An 18,150-nucleotide genomic window follows, 5' to 3' on the forward strand; every position below is an offset into this window, starting at 1 on the left:
TTGTTACAGAGTTAAATCAGGAATTATTTGTTACACAGAATACACACCAAGGTTCCTGATCCAGCACAGAAGTTGCTGAGTGGTTCATAATGGGCTTAGGAGCAAGAAGTATTTGATATTCCTGAGTGTCTCAGTTTGCTGGTGGGTGATTACCACCTCACTTCTGAGTCTTTTTGATGACAGAATGAATTTGGAATTTATTTTCAGAAGGTTAATTGCCAGTTCTGCTTTTTATTTCTGCTGACTCGAACATTATGAGAAGTGCTTTTTCTACCCCGCCCCCACCCCAATCGAAGAAGTTCTGCTAACAATGGTAAGGCAGCCAGTAACAAATCCCAGTTTGATTGAACACCTCAACCTATGCTGAGCCGGACCAGGGGATAGATGTTGACTGAGGCCTCAGCTGCTTTTACTTACTCAAGTTTTCCATGTCAGATTGAAATGAATAGCCAAAGCAAGCATTAATAACTGGGCAAATTTCAAATTAATTCTTAGCATGCACCATTCTGGGACCTCCTCTGAACTCCCAGGTGGTATCACATATAATCTAAGCTCTATTCAATACACAGGTTTTATCACATCACTCTTGTCTGTTCCATTGCTCAAACAAATTGCTCATTCAACTTATCTGGTAGCAGTGCTTAAAACGAACGGGGCCAAGCTTCCGAGAAGAATTAATAATTATTTTGTTCAACCATGCTTTGTAGCTTAATGCCATTGGTGGAGTAATTGCCACAGGTCTAACAATATCCCAGAAGATATCACCGCATTTTGAGATAGGAAGATTAATGAGTCTGTTTGTTCTGGGCTCAGCCTCCTCCTCAGTCTAGCTGCCTGTGGTGCCTAACTTCTGCAATTACTCTTCCTGCATACGAAATGTTCCACAGTCTGCAGACCCTAAACAGCTCCAGAGTAGGTACTCCGAAGTCAGCAGATCTTAGGCCTTGTACCACTGAACCCCTGCCCATCAAACATCTTGTTGGCTTTTAATAGCTCAATGCAGTCAAAGGCTTTTAAATTATTTCTAAATGCCTCTGACAGGGATACACAAAAACTCTTCAAAATTTTTTGAACAATTTTAAGAAGTCAAATTATTAAAATGTAGAGATAATTAAAAATAATAAAATACAAGGACTTCATTTTTTCTACAATAAACTTTTCTCACAAAAGCCGAATAAATGGCAAAGAGGAAGGTAATTGACCCCTGAGACCTTTTGAGAAAATGTTTGGTAGGGGTTCAGGAGCATGAGAAAAACAAAATTGAAGCCTATCATATCCCAAGGGGTCTTGACAGGGCAGACACAGTGTGGATGTTTCTTCGTGTATGAAAAGCTAGAACTCTGACTCACAGTTTAAAAGTAATGGCTACCCATTTATTCTCTCAGAGGCTCATGAATCATTGAAGCACTCTTCATCAAAGGATGATGGAATCAGTTTTTGAATATTTTTAACTTATTAACTGGGCAAAGGCAGAAACATGGAGGTGAATTTACAGTCAGATCAGCCTACCTCGTTAAATAGAGGCAGAAATGGGAGCCTCTCGGCCATCAAACACTTCAATTAGACCCAATATTTTATTCGGCTACCAAAATACAACTGGATAACACTTCAATATCACAAGGTATAAGCGCTATGCTTCTCAGATTCAACTGGAAGTTGAGACATCCAACATCTCAAGAGAGAGAAAAAGGGAGAAGTAGTGATAGGGGATTCGATAGTAAGGGAAACAGACAGGAGATTCTGTGAACATAAACGGGACACATGTATGGTATGTTGCCTCCCAGGTGCCAGGGTCAGGGATGTCTCAGATCGCGTCCACAACATTTTGGAGGGGGAGGGGGAGCAGCCAGATGTCTTGGTACATATTGGTATCAATGACAAAGGAATAAAAAGCAATGCGGTCCTGAAAAGAAAATTTAGAGAGCTAGGTAGAAAGCTGAGAAACAGGACCTCCCGGGTAGTAATTTCTGGATTGCTGCCTGTGCCATGCGCCATTGAGGGTAGAAACGGGATGATTTGGCAGATAAATGCATGGCTGAGAAGCTGGTGCAGGGGGGAGGGCTTCAGGTTCTTGGATAATTGGGATCTCTTCCGAGGGAGGTATGACCTGTTTAAAAGTGACGGGTTGCACCTGAACCCGACGGAGACCAGTATGCTCACAGGCAGGTTTGTTAGAGCTGTTGGGGAGGGTTTAAGCTAACTTGGCAGTGGGGTGGGAACCAGGGCGAAGGGACTCAGGAAAGGATGGATGTCAAAAAAGTAAAGATGGCATGCAGATTGTCAGGAAGGGCAGGCAGGTGATGGGACATAGTTGCCACTAACAGGCTGAGTATCAAATCATTGGGGACGCAGAGTCAGAAAGGATAGCAAATAAGGTACTCAAAGTGTTGTATCTAAATGCACATAGTATAAGAAATAAGGTAGATGATTTTGTTGCAATATCACAGATTGCCAGGTATGATGTTATGGCCATCACTGAAGCATGGCTGAAGGATGGCTGTAGTTGGGAGCTGAATGTCCAAGGTTACACATTATTATTGGATGGATAGGAAGGTAGGCGGGGGGGGGTGTGGCTCTACTGGTAAAGAATGGCATCAAATCAGTAGAAAGATGTGACAGAGGGTTGGAAGATGTTGAATCCTTGTGGGTTGCTTTAAAAAACTGCAAGGGTAAAGGACGTTGATGGCAGTTATATACAGACCTCCCAACATTAGCTGGGAGGTGGACCACAGGTTACAATAGGAAATAGAAAAGAGGAGTCAAGGGCAATGTTATGGTAGTCATGAGAGATTTTAACATGCAGGTCCATTGGGGAAAATCAGGTTGGTAATGGATCACAAGAAAGTAAGTTTGTTGAATGCCTAAAAGATAGCTTTTTAGAGCAGTTTGTTGTTGAGCCTACTAGGGGATCAGCTATATTGGTTTGGGTGTTATGTAATGAACCGGAGGTGATTAGAAAGCTTAAGGTAAAAGAACCCTTAGGAATCAGTGATCACAATATGACTGTGTTCAACTTGAAATTTGATAGGGAGAAAGTAAAGTCTAATGTAGCAGTATTTCAGTGGAGTAAAGGAAATTACAGTGGTATGAGAGAGGAGTTGGCCAAAGTAAATTGGAAGGGGCTGCTAGCAGGGATGTCAGCAGAGCAGCAATGGCATGCATTTCTGGGAAAAATGAGGAAGGTGCAGGACATGTGTATTCCAAAAATGAAGAAATACTCAAACGGTAAAAACCACAACCGTGGCTGACAAGGGAAGTCAAAGCTATTGTAAAAGCAAAAGAAAGGCCATACAACAAAGCAAAAATCAGTGGGAAGATAGAGAATTGGGAAGTTTTTAAAAATCTACAGAGAGCAACTAAAAATATCATTAGAAGTGAAAGATGAAATATGAAAGCGAGCTACCAAATAATATCAAAGTGGATAGTAAAAGTGTTTTCAAGTATGTTAAAAATAAAAGAGAAATGAGAGTGGACATAAGACCGTTAGAAAATAAGGCAGGAGAGATAATAATGGGGGCAAGGAGATGACTGATGAACTAAATGAGTATTTTGCATCAGTGTTCACTGTGGAAGACACTCACAGTATGCCTGATGTAGTGTGTGAAGGAAGAGAAGTAGGTGTAGTTACTGTTACAAGCCAGAAGGTGCTCAAAAAGCCGAAAGACCTAAAGGTACATAAGCCAGGGGACCAGAGGAACTGCATCCAAGGGTTCTAAATGAGGTAGCGTTAGAGATTCTGCTGGCATTAGAAATGATCTTTCAAAAATCATTGGACTCTGGCATAGTGCCAGAGAACTGGAAAATTGCAAATGTTACTCCACTCTTTAAGAAAGGTGGAAGGCAGCAGAAAGGAAATTATAGACCAGTTAGCCTGACCTCAGTGGTTGGGAAGATTTTAGAGTCAATTGTTAAGGATGAGGTGATGGACTACTTGGTGACACAGGACAAGATAGTACAAAATCAGCATGGCTTCCTTCAGGGAAAATCCTGTCTGATGAACCTGTTGGAATTCTTTGAGGAGATTACAGGTAGGATAGATAAAGGGGATGTGGTGGATGTCGTATATTTGGACTTTCAGAAGGCCTTTGACAAGGTGCCACACATGAGGCTGCTTACTAAGTTAAGAGCCCATGGTATTACAGGAAAGTTACTAACATGGTTAGAGCATTGGCTGATTGGTAGGAGGCAGCGAGTAGAAATAAAAGGATCCTTTTCTTGTTGGCTGCCAGTGCCTAGTGGTGTTCCGCAGGAGTCAGTGTTGGGAACACTTCTTTTTATGCTGTATATAAATGATTTAGATGATAGAATAGATGGCTTTGTTGCCAATTTTGCAGATGATATGAAGATTGGTGGAGGGGCAGGTAGTGTTGAGGAAACACATAGGATGCAGAAGGACTTAGACAGATTAGGAGAATGGGCAAAGATGTAGCAAATGAAATACAATGTTGGAAAATGCATGGTCATGCACTTTAGTAGTAGAAATAAATGTGTGGACTATTCTCTAAACAGGGAGAAAATCCGGGAATCTGAGATGCAGAGGAACTTGGGAGTCCTTGTGCAGTACACTCTGAAGGTTAACTTGCAGGTTGAATCAGTGATGAGGAAGGCAACTGCCATGTTAGCACTCATTTGAAGAGGTCTAAAATACAAGAGCAAGGATGTGATGCTGAGGCTTTATAAGGCACTAATGAGGCCTCACCTGAGTATTGTGAGCAGTTTTGGGCCCCTTACCTTAGAAAAGATGTGTGGCAATGGAGAGGGTCCAGAGGAGGTTCACAAGGATGATTCCAGAAACAAAAGGATTATCACACAAGGAACGTTTGATGGTTCTGGGTCTGTACTCGCTGGAATTCAGAAGGATGAGAGGGATCTCATTGAAACCTTTCGAATGTTGAAAGGCCTAGATGGAGTAGATGTGGAAAGGATGTTTCCCATGGCGGGAGAGTCTAGAACAAGGGGGCACAGCCTCAGGATAGAGGGGCGCCCTTTCAAAATAGAGATGCAGAGAAATTTCTTTAGCCAAAAGGTAGTGAATTCGTGGAATTTGTTGCCACAGGCAGTTGTGGAGGCCAGGTTGTTGGGTGTATTTAAGGTAGAGATTGATAGGTTCTTGGTTGGACATAGCATCAAAGGTTATGGGGAGAAGGCCGGGAACTGTGGTTGAGGAGGAGATAGAATAAAAGATCAGCCATGATTGAATGGCGGAGCAGACTCAATGGGCCAGATGGCCTAATTCCGCTCCAAAGTCTTACTGTCTATCTCTTATCTCAAATGCAGTCAGAAAAAACTCCTGGAGTATTTTTTTAAGTTTGAAAGTGACTGGCTTTCTACTCTTGATATCTTAAAAGTGAAATTGAATTATGCAGTACGACATCTGAAAGAGGACAGGAATGTGTCAAAATTAGAATGAAAGGAATAAAGGAGGAGCAGAAGCCTCTTACCACTCCATCATTACAATAAATCACTTTAGTTGATATTCCTTACCCTCCAATGGACACAAGCGTGGTACCTTTTCCGGCATTAACTTTCCATCTTTATGAAGACAGTAGAGCTCAGCAATTTCCTGGCGGCAATACTTGCTTTTAGCCCTGGAGAGGGCCGACAACGCTTCCTTACCAGTTATTTCACATCTCGGGGCCTGTTCATAGTGCAGCTCATGAGAAGTTTTTCCAATCGCCCCTCCCTTATAGTGGCTCACGGTCTTGTAGCTCAGCTGGGCATTGCTGGCATTTTTGGCCTTATGGTTTCCCAGGGGAAGGACTTCATTGGTGTTCTTACCCAACAGAGAATGGTCCTTGACTTTGCCCTGCTGCTCATACTTGGCCTTCTGCACAACAGCAGCTTTACTTTTACCATCTGACTGCAGCTTCTGCCTCTGTGTTCTTGATCCAAAATTACTGTTATCAATATTTTCAAAGTCTTTTGGGACCGAGTTTTCATTGTTGCTGTCGACCCGGTTTTTCTCCTTCGGCTTGTGAGAAAGAAGCACGTCCTGGAAAAGAAGCAGAGAAACCAGCAAGTGAATACTAGTGAGTCAGTCAGTTACCATGGTAACTAAAGAACAAACAGCATTCTCAAACTCACACCATAAGACCACAGGATTAGGCCACTTGGCCCAATGAGTCTGGTCTGGTTTCATCATGGCTGAATTATTATCCCTTTCAACCCCGTCCTCCTGCCTCCTCCCTGTAACCTTTAACACCCTTATTAATCAAAAACCTATCGATCTCAGCTTTAAATATACCCAATGACTCGGCCTCCACAGCTATCTGTGGCAATGAATTCCACAGATTCAACATGCCCTGGCTAAAGAAATTTTGCGTCATCTCCGTCCTTGGATTCTGAGACTGTGCTCTCTGGTCCCCGACTCCCCCACTATTGGAAACATCCTCTCACTTTGATACTTTGTCTCAGTACATGTCTTGGAAGCAACAACAATGTTATATTTTTGCTGTTGGCTTAAAAGAGAGCCAACAACACATTGCATGGAGAAAATAGGCAATACAGTAATTGCCAAAATGACAAGTTCCTTAAGTAGGGCTTTTGGTCCATTCAGTCTATGCCACTTCTCACAGCAATCCCACTTCCCCTCTGATTTTCTTTCTCATGCATTCTCCCCACATTCTCATTAACTTTCCCTACATTTTACCGCTTCCCCATGGCACTACAGCAATTCAGAATAATCCAGGATTTTGGAACAGGGGACAAAGCTGGTGGACCCAAGGAAACAGACAGCCAAATCAGAAAAGGAGCCAATACCACACAGATAACGCCACGAGTCAGGATTGAATCTGGATCACAGTGAGTTGGCAACTGTATTAGTCTTGCCACTGCGCCACCCCATAACGATGCTCGGCCAGTTTTCTGTGAATGTTTCTCTGCGAATCATACTTAACCAATCCAATGTACAATAGTATAACTCATTAGCACAAGCCACCCACTACAGTCCCTCATTTTCAATGCTTGCTGGTATAAAAAGAAATTAAACCAGCACCTCAGAAATTCTGTCTCTCTCCTTACAGAAACTGGCAAATAATGTTTTAAATCAATAAATCGATTAACAGCAATCAGATTTAATCTCATAATACAACAGAACAAAGCTCGCTATGTGCTCATACCTAAAAAGAATCAATCAAAAATTACAGGTAAAGGCTCCTCTATTTAAAACATTTGTGATATTTAAAAATGAGCATGTCAAGTCTTCTGCTTCAATATGCATGTTCATAAAAATCACTCTGCTTTTTTAAAGCCTATAGTCTTTGTTCTACACTAGCTACTCATTTTGAATTTTGCCGTATGCTGTGACTCTGACAACTAAATACAGTTGTACATTGGGCAGAAAGCCCATATCCAATGGAGAGGACATTCTTTGACATATGTAGCTTAAGTACCTCTTTATGAATTGTACCTTATGACCAAGCACTCTCTATGCAGAATTTGTTTATCCATTTGGAAACAAAGATGCCGTCCCTAATTGTAGGCTTTGAAGTTCATTGAAGTACCTTTATCATCAATTTAAATCACCCACTATTTTCCAGTAACTTGTAAAAAATTGTTACTGAGGCATTGTATCTGAATACTTCTTAATAAAATATCTCACTGAACAATACTGGAGAGAATTGTACTGCATCATAAAATTCTCAAATGAGACAATGAAGAATGCATCAGATGTATTACAAGATAGACACACCATACCCCCATAGCTGCGCGGGTGTGCAGCCCCGTAGTAACAGAAATGCTCCTGAGCACATAGCCTTTGTTGCAACGCAGCTGGAATTTTCTTAACATTTAGACACTTGAAATTCCGTGCAGTTTTCAAGGCAGGTAAAAATTTCCTGTTCAGAGCAACGGTTGGTCAGCGCAGCGGTTAAAAAAAAATTAGAGGAAAGGTTGCACAGAGATGTAAAATGCTGATCATCGTAATTTACATACAACTAGGAGGAAAATCCTTTGCCACTTTATTAACTATACTATAAGTAACTGCAGCTCTGCATACCAGAAGAATTAACAGATCAGACTGGTGGAAGCCTGAAAGAATAACTGCACCGCTCCCCCCCAAGTCAGAGTTAGGTCGGGAAAGTCCATGCACACATGCAAAACTGGGAGGTATAGAACCCTCTATGGGCCACCCAAAGCAAGGCTAGAATTTACCAGCATGTGGTGAAATGCAAGTTTAAGATGGAAAAGGGAAAGCAATTCCAATATCGCTCAGATGTTACAAATATTGTAGATGACAACATGAGCGGCTGAGAAAGAAACACCCTGCTTATGGAGGAGTGCTCGTACAATGTGGATTGTGAAATCATTTTGACAAACAGTTCACAATATAGAACATGTTGAAGGTCCAGGGAAAGGACAAGATGACCCATGTAAGAACAACGACAGGGTGACTGACATTCAGTACCAAATATAATGTACCTGGTGCCAAATGGATGTCAGTTCTGTGGAAAGAACACTCATTAATTGTGTATGCCAAGGTGTTGACACAAGAACAATCAATAAAAATACAACATGACAAAGGAACGATACACAATGATCCCACCCCACAAACATCCAAAGCAAGTTTGCAGCCACAAAGCAGTGCATTTATAATCAACAAATCATGTGATGTCAAAATGTAAGATACAAAATACACATATGCTCATTGAAGAGGGAGCTATAATGTGAATTTCACTGTAGCAGACAGAAAAATGTCAAACAAAAACTTGCAAGTAGTGCAAATCAGCAAATAGCACTCATGAAGTTGCACTATAAAGGGTCATATTTGATTCAATGCAAAGAATCCTCAGTTGCATAACTCACAATGCACAATTATATGTTTTTTTCATTGAATAAGACAAATGACGGTCTTTTCTCCTGCTGGTTGTGAATGGAGTACAGCTTCTTGGAGTTGCTCCTATCTCACTTACTTTACTGTCTCCAATCTGTTTTGAAACCTCACTTTTAAACGTGATATTTTTTACTATGAGTACGAGGGTTGCCAAAAGTACTAAAAAAAAAGATGCTCCTGCATCCTTGGATTCTATAATAGATTTGCTTCGAAAATACAGAAAAGAATCTTCCGCCGAGTTCCAACAACTTAGATCTGAATTTAAACTAATGGACGCAAAATCGGATTCTTTTCAAAAAACCTTAACTGAGCATGATAAACGAATTGAAGAGAATGAAGAAACTCTGCCGATTTTGGATGCAAGAATGGATGACCTGCAAAAGCTCTGTGAAAAGCAAACTAAATCTAATGAGAAATTAAGACAGAAGATTAATTTAGAAAACAGAAGTAGAAGAAATAACCTACGGATTCTGGGTCTTGAAGAGTTAATGGAAGGTGATCAGCCTACTGAATTCTTTGCAAGCCTTTTGGTACAATTATTTCCTAAAATCTTACCGTCTGCACCTATGATCGATCGAGTTCATAGATCTCCCGTGCCCAGACCACCTCTGGGAGCCAAACCCAGATCAGTTATAATTTGTTTTCATGAATTTCAAACAAAGGAATGTTTAATTCGTGAATCTCGTTGAAGAGGAATGATTGATTACAAGGGTCAGAAGGTTAGAATTGTCGAAGATTTTTCACCCGAGGTCATGAATGAACGTGCTAAATTCAAAGAGGTTATGTCGGAACTTTTTGACGAAGGTTTAAAGCCATCTCTTCGTTATCCTGCTCGTCTTAGAATCACTCTGCAAGATGGTTCTAAAGAATGGTTTCGCTCGAGTGAAGAAGCCCGGGATTTCTTAAAAATAATGGATTGACTGTTTAGTATCTTGCTATATGAATAACTGCTTCTTTTACTTTTGGTGAACCTTCGCAGCTAAACTTCCTTGTGATTTAAATGCTTTACTCAGAGAATAAGATTTTAATGAGTTAATACAGAGTGTGATTATATGTTATGAATTTTTATGTTTTTTTATTATTTTATACACTTTTTTCGAGGGTTTTTTTATCAATATGGATTAGTTTGGGTATTTTTCGTCCTATTGTTGAAACTGTAATAACTAATCTATTTGTGTTCTTGTTATGAGGGTTACATTGTTTTTTGGCCATTATTTAGACTGGCTTGGAATACAGTTGACCTTGGAATTAATTAGGAGTCAAACTGCCAGCCTTCTTTTGGCTGCCCTTCTGACTTTGGGGGGCGGGGAGGGGTCTCTTTCTGGGAGCTGTTTTGGGAAGTTAGCCAAATCTGTTGCTTGGTTACCCTATTTCAAGGCTTATTGTTTGGTTTTAATGTTCATTTTAATGGTTATTACTTTAATTTCTCTATTAAATAGTATTAATAATGGGTCAACTTTTAACTTATTCAGTCTTAACGTGAAAGGATTAAATCACCCTGTGAAGCGGAATAAGATTTTTGCCTATATTAAAACACTTAAGGCCCCAATTTTTTTTCACAAGAAACACATGTATGTAATTGTGACAACTTACGTCTTTTCAGTAGATGGAATGGACAACATTTTTACTCCTCGTTCCAGGCTAAGTCGAGGGGGGGTTTCGATCTTTATGGATAATACAGTTCCCTTTGTTCAACATAAAGTAGTGTCTGATACTAATGGGCGTTTTGTCATAGTGTTAGGAAAATTAGATAATAAATTAATGGTATTTGCCAATCCGTATGCTCCAAATACAGATGATCCAGGATTTTTTGAGCGTTTTTTTTTTCATTTCTGACAGACTTGAGCCTTTACTCATTGGTGATGAGAGGAGATTTTAATTGCTGGTTAAATCCAGTTTTAGATAGGTCATCCTTCAAAAAACAACAACAACACCTAATAAATCAGCTTTGTTTATTCAGTCTTTTTTAATGAAATGTGGTATTGTTGATGTATAGTGTTTTTTACATCCACTAGATAGGGAGTATTCATTTTTTCTCATGTCTATCATACATATTCCAGGATTGATTACTTTTTTATTGACAGTCAAATGATTCCTTTAGTTTGATCCTGTGAATATAAAGAAATTGCTGTTTCAGATCATACTCCAGTGCTTTTATCTTTAAATCTCCCTGGTCTTCCACAAATAAACAGATCTTGGCCTTTTAATTTAACTTTGTTATCTGATAAAGATTTCTTAAAATTTCTGGAGAGATAAATTATTCTTTCTACTGAAGAGAATACTTTGGAAGAGACTTCTAGTCTTATTATATGGGATGCCTTTAAGGCTTGTATTAGAGGTCAAATTATTTCCTATACTGCAAGTGTCAATAAAAAAGCTAATAAAGAGAGAATTGAGTTAGCTAATCAGTTAAAACAATTACACCAAAAATATGCCTTGGCTCCAGATCCTGCTTTATATAAAAGGAGTGTTGAAATTCAAACTAAGTATGATCTTCTTTTAACATATCCAATTGAAACTCAACTTTTAAAAGATAAAAGTCAATTTTATATCCATGGAGACAAAACAGATAAATTATTGGCTAACCAGTTAAAAACCTTTATAGCTAAATGGCAAAATAAAGAAATTTGTAAAGCCAATGGCGAGAGGACAACTGACCATTTAGAAATAAACGATATTTTTAAAGAATTTTATTCTAAACTTTATAATTCTGACCCTCCCAAACACTGTAATGAATAATTTTTTTAGACCAATTAAACATCCCTACACTTTCTGTTGATAACCGAAAACAGTTGGATCAACCTATTTCATATGAGGAAATTACCGAGGCTGTACGTTCCTTGCATGCGGGGAAGGCTCCGGATCGTGATAGATTTTCTGCAGAATTTTATAAGGCTTATTCCTCACTGCTTATACCTAATTTATGTGCAGTTTTTTTCAGACTCCTTTAAGTTGGGTAGGTTGCCACAATCTTTTTATGAAGCTTCTATTTCGCTTATTCTTAAAATGAATAAGAACCCAACTGAATGTTCTTCATACAGAACAATCTCTTTACTTAATGCTGATACTAAAATCCTATCTAATGTCTGTCCCATAGAATTGAAAATATTTTACCATCTATCATTTCTGATGCGCAGGCCGGATTTATTAAAAATCGATATTCCCACTTTAATATTCGTCATTTATTAAATGTTGTTTATTCCCCTTCTAAGGAAGTATCAGAATGTGTGATTTCTTTGGATGCTGAGAAGGCTTTTCATTGGGTTGAATGGAATTGTTTATTTAAAACTTTAGAAAATTTTAATTTTGGGCCAGATTTTATTCAATGGATTAATTTTTTTCCCTCTGAATAATTTGTTATCAATTAATACTAACTTTCCTTTTAAAATTGTAAGAAATCAATTTACCTATATGGGTGTAACAATTGCCAAGAATTATAAATAACTATTTAATGAAAATTTTCTTACCTTACTGAATTTTGTAAAAAGGACACTATCAAACTAGCCGCCATTTTCGTTATCCTTGATTGGCTGAATTAACTCTATTAAAATGAATATTTTACCTAAATTTATATACCTTTTTCAGGCATTACCCGTTTTTATTCCTAAATCCTTTTTTTATTCTCTCGATTCTATTACATCTTCTTATATATGGAAAAACAAACATTCGCAAGTAAATAAAGTTTATCTTCAAAAATCGACGAAGAATGGCGGTTTAGCTTTACCAAATTTTAAGTTTTATTATTGGGCAGTCAATATACGATTTCTTACGTATTAGACATATTATATTAACCATGAGGACTGTCCGATATGGGTTTCTTTAGAAGCTAACTCTGTTAATAAATTTTCTATTATTTCTCTTCTTGGATCCTCACTCCCTTTATCCTTTAGTAAACTAACTGAAAATTTGGTAGTTAAACATACTTTGAGGATCTGGGTACAATTTAGGAAATTCTTTGGTCTATTGAGATTTTCTTTGTCTAGTCCCATTTGTTCTACCTATTTTTTTAAACCTTCGATGACCGATTCAGTTTTTAAAGAATGGGATAGATTTAGGTATTAAATGCTTCCAGGATTTGTTTATTGGAGGAAGTCTTCTTTCGTTTGGGCAAATGTCAGTCAGATAGTTTGCCCAAAAATCACTTTTTTCGTTATTTACAAATAAGAGACTTTCTGCGTTCTCAACTATAGATAAGGACTTACCAGATGTAATTTTTAATTTGAAACCTTTTTATAATGGTTCAATATCTAATATTTATGGTATGTTGCAAGGAATGAGAAATGTTCCTAAAGACAAAATTAAAAATCTTTGGGAACAAGATTTACAGACTTCAATCTCTGAGGAAGCTTGGAATAAAAATATTAAATTGGTTAACACTTCATTGTTATGTGCCCGTCATTTCCTCTTACAATTAAAAGTGGTGCATAGGGCTCACATGTCTAAAGATAAGCTTTCTCGTTTTTATTCAGATGTATCTCCTTTCTGTGATAGATGTAATAATGGAGAAGCTTCATTAATTCACATGTTTTGGACATGTCCAAGCCTTCAAAGATACTGGAAGGAAGTATTCCAAACTTCATCGATACTTTTCAAGGTAAATTTTAAGCCTAAACCTTTGACCGCATTATTCGGCATTGTTGGAGGAAAAGACTTTAATTTGGAGACACCTGATTTGCATATTTTGGCTTTTATCTCTCTTATAGCTAGGAGGGCGCTCTCGCTTAAATGGAAGGATGCTGTTCCGCCTACTCATGCTCAATGGTTACGGGATGTTATGTCATACTTAAATTTAGAGAAGATCCGTTGTTCAATTTCTGAATCTAGCTAAGACTTTTATACATTGTGGGGACCATTTTGGAGTTCTTTCAAAACCTTTCATTTGTTGTAAAAGTACAGATGGTGGTTAATAATATATTTTAGAAACACAGAAACATAGAAGATAGGTGCAGGAGTAGGCCATTTGGCCCTTCGAGCCTGCACTGCCATTCAGTATGATCATGGCTGATCAACCAACTCAGAACCCTGTACTAGCCTTCTCTCTCTACTCACTGATCCCTTTAGCCACAAGGGCCATATCTAACTCCCTCTTAAATATAGCCAATGAACTGGCCTCAACTGTTTCCTGTGGCAGAGAATTCCACAGATTCACCACTCTCTGTGTGAAGAAGTTTTTCCTCATCTCGGTCCTAAAAGGCTTCCCCTTTATTATCAAACTGTGACCCCTCGTTCTGGACTTCCCCAACATCGGGAACAATCTTCCTGCATCTAGCCTGTCCAATCCCTTTAGAATTTTATATGTTTCAATAAGATCCCCCCCTCAATCTTCTAAATTCCAACGAGTATAAGCCTAGTCGATCCAGTCTTTCATCATATGAAAGTCCTGCCATCCCAGGAATCAATCTGGTGAACCTTCTTTGTACTCCCTCTATGGCAAGGTTGTCTTTCCTCAGATTAGGGGACCAAAACTGCACACAATACTCTAGGTGTGGTCTCACCAAGGCCTTGTACAACTGCAGTAGTACCTCCCTGCTCCTGTACTTGAATCCTCTTGCTATGAACGCCAGCATACCATTCACCTTTTTCATCACCTGCTGTACCTGCATGCCCACTCTCAATGACTGGTGTATAATGATACCCAGGTCTCATTGCACTCCACCCCCCTTTTCGTAATCGGCCACCATTCAGATAATAAACTGTTTTCCTGTTTTTGCCACCAAAGTGGATAACCTCACATTTATCCACATTAAATTGCATCTGCCATGAATTTGCCCACTCACCTAACCTATCCAAGTCACCCTGCATCCTCTTAGCATCCTCCTCACAGCTAACACTGCCGCCCAGCTTTGTGTCAACCGCAAACTTGGAGATGCTGCATTTAATTCCTTCATCTAAGTCATTAATATATATTGTAAACAACTGGGGGTCCCAGCACTGAGCCTTGCAGTACCCCACTAGTCACTGCCTGCCATTCTGAAAAGGTCCCGTTTATTCCCACTCTTTGCTTCCTGACTGCCAACCAATTCTCTATCCACATCAATACCTTACCCCCAATACCATGTGCTTTAAGTTTGCACACTAATCTCCTGTGTGGGACCTTGTCAAAAGCCTTTTGAAAATCCAAATATACCACATCCACTGGTTCTCCCCTATCCACTCTACTAGTTACATCCTCAAAAAATTCTATGAGATTCATCAGACATGATTTTCCTTTCGCAAATCCATGCTGACTTTGTCCGATGATTTCACCGCTTTCCAAATGTGCTGTTATCACATCTTTGATAACTGACTCCAGCAGTTTCCCCATCACTGATGTCAGGCTAACTGGTCTATAATTCGCCGGTTTCTCTCTCCCTCCTTTTTTAAAAAGTGGGGTTACATTAGCCACCCTCCAATCCGCAGGAACTAGTCCAGAATCTAAAGAGTTTTGAAAAATTATCACTGATACATCCACTATTTCTTGGGCTACTTCCTTAAGCACTCTGGGATGCAGACCATCTGGCCCTGGGGATTTATCTGCCTTTAATCCCTTCAATTTACCTAACACCACTTCCCTACTAACATGTATTTCCCTCAATTCCTCCATCTCACTGGACCCTCTGTCCCCTACTATTTCCGGAAGATTATTTATGTCCTTCTTAGTGAAGACAGAACCAAAGTAGTTATTCAATTGGTCTGCCATGTCCTTGCTCCCCATAATCAATTCACCTGTTTCTGTCTGTAGGGGACCTACATTTGTCTTAACCAATCTTTTTCTTTTCACATATCTATAAAAGCTTTTACAGTCAGTTTTTATGTTCCCTGCCAGCTTTCTCTCATAATCTTTTTTCCCCTTCCTAATTAAGCCCTTTGTCCTCCTCTGCTGAACTCTGAATTTCTCCCAGTCCTCAGGTAAGCCACTTTTTCTGGCTAATTTGTATGCTTCTTCTTTGGAATTGATACTATCCCTAATTTCTCTTGACAGCCCCGGGTGCACTACCTTCCTTGATTTATTCTTTTGCCAAACTGGGATGAACAATTGTTGTAGTTTATCCATGCGATCTTTAAATGCTTGCCATTGCATATCCACCGTCAACCCTTTAAGTGTCATTTGCCAGTCTATCTTAGCTAATTAACGTCTCATACCTTCAAAGTTACCCTTCTTTAAGTTCAGAACCTTTGTTTCTGAATTAACTATGTCACTCTCCATCTTAATAAAGAATTCCACCATATTATGATCACTCTTACCCAAGGGGCCTCTCATGACAAGATTGCTAATTAACCCTTCCTCATTGCTCAAAACCCAGTCTAGAATAGCCTGCTCTCTAGTTGGTTCCTCGATATGTTGGTTCAAAAAACCATCCCGCATACATTCCAAGAAATCCTCTTCCTCAGCACCCTTACCAATTTGGTTCACCCAGTCTATATGTAGATTGAAGTCACCCATTATAACTGCTGTTCCTTTATTGCACACATTTCTAATTTCCTGTTTAATACCATCCCCAACCTCACTACTACTGTTAGGTGGCCTGTACACAACTCCCACCAGTGTTTTCTGCCCCGTAGTGTTATGCAGCTCTACCCATATGGATTCCACATCCTCCCGGCTAATGTCCTTCCTTTCTATTGTGTTAATCTCCTCTCTAACCAGCAATGCTACCCTCCTTTTCTTTCATGTCTATCCCTCCTGAATATTGAATATTCCTGAATGTTGAGCTCCCATCCTTGGTCACCCTGGAGCCATGTCTCCGTGATCCCAACTATATCATAATCATTAATAACAATCTGCACTTTTAATTCATCCACCTTGTTACGAATGCTCCTTGCATTCAAAGCCTTTAGGCTCGCTTTTACAACACTCTTAGGCCTTATACAATTATGTTGAAAAGTGGCCTTTTTTAATTTTTGCCCTGGATTTGCCGGCCTGCCACTTTTACTTTTCACCTTACTACTTTTTGCTTCTACCCTCATTTTACACTCCTCTGTCTCTCTGCACTTGTTCCCATCCCCCTGTTGTGAACTAACCTCCTCTCTCCTAGTGTCTTTAATTTGATTCCCACCTCCCAACCATTCTAGTTTAAAGTCACCTCAGTAGCCCTCGCAAATCTCCCCGCCAGGATATTGGTCCCCCTAGGATTCAAGTGTAACCCGTCCTTTTTGAACAGGTCATACCTGCGCCAAAAGAGGTCCCAATGATCCAAAAACTCGAATCCCTGCCCCCTGCTCCAATCCCTCAGCCACGCATTTATCCTCCACCTCATCGCATTCCTACTCTCACTGTCGCATGGCATAGGCAGTAATCCCGAGATTACTACCTTTGCGGTCCTTTTTCTCAACTCCTTTCCTAACTCCCTATATTCTCCTTTCAGGACCTCTTCCCTTTTCCTGCCTATGTCATTGGTACCTATATGTACCACGACCTCTAGCTCCTCACCCTCCCACTTCAGGATATCTTGGACGCGATCAGAAATATCTCGGACCCTGACACCAGGGAGGCAAACTACCACCCGGGTCTCTGGACTGCGTCCACAGAATCGCCTTATTATATGATACGGGTTTTTCTCCCCTTTTTCTTGCTTTTCCTAACAGCTCTGACTTTGGTAGTGGGTTTAGATTTTTTTCCTGTATAATAAAATTATTATATATCAATATTATGATTTAATTTAATTTTTATTAATACAGGGTTTTGTGATTGCAACTGTTTTTAATACAATGTATTGGGTACTATTTTAGTTTTTTCTTTTGACATAATATAGATCTTTTTGTACTCTGCATTCTTCTAAGCAGAAACTAATAAAAATATTGAAAGAGCACAGATAGAAGGCAAATAAAGACTATGTGGTCTGAGATGGGAAGAGGTAGCTGATAGTACTGCCACCAAGGTGTATCCTAATGACTTAAGCTAGGCGATATAAGCAAGAATGAACATGGCCACAGAAGACATTGCTCCTTTCTACAAACCACACAGCCTGACATGTTCTAAGGAATCAATCAGCTTTCTGAAAATTTGTCCAAATGGAGCTCTGAACAGGAGCCGCCAGACCACAAAAATAATAGGAAACATTTTAGCAAAGCTGCAGAAGGCAAACAACCTTGAGTGTGCAGTGGCAAGTGGTACTTGTTGAGAGGAACTGATATTCCACTTGTTTTGACAGACTAGATACTGTGAGAGAAGAATGCTTTTTTGGAATTAACGCCAGGGTAGCTCCTGCAAAGACTGGACACTGCACTTGATGGCCAGTGGGGTAAAGACTGCAGCAGATGACATAGTGGATTTTGGAGGAGGGGAAACAAGGGATGAAGGAAAGTTAGATTGTGACCAGAACCTTACAGCCCTGATGAGC

The 18,150-nt window shown here is 39.6% G+C and overlaps 1 protein-coding gene across 1 annotated transcript in view; it reads right to left on the reverse strand.

Annotated features, from left to right (window-relative positions):
* The window catches only part of xylt1 (xylosyltransferase I), a 283,246-nt gene that overhangs the window by 148,535 nt on the left and 116,561 nt on the right, over nucleotides 1–18,150 (reverse strand). The window contains exon 2 of the mRNA XM_063059068.1: nucleotides 5,485–5,992. Within this exon, the coding sequence (XP_062915138.1) occupies nucleotides 5,485–5,992 (508 nt within the window). The remainder of the gene's footprint in view (nucleotides 1–5,484; nucleotides 5,993–18,150) is intronic.

The sequence above is a fragment of the Mobula hypostoma genome, chromosome 9 (assembly GCF_963921235.1).
Source record: "Mobula hypostoma chromosome 9, sMobHyp1.1, whole genome shotgun sequence".
Lineage (NCBI taxonomy): Eukaryota > Metazoa > Chordata > Chondrichthyes > Myliobatiformes > Myliobatidae > Mobula > Mobula hypostoma.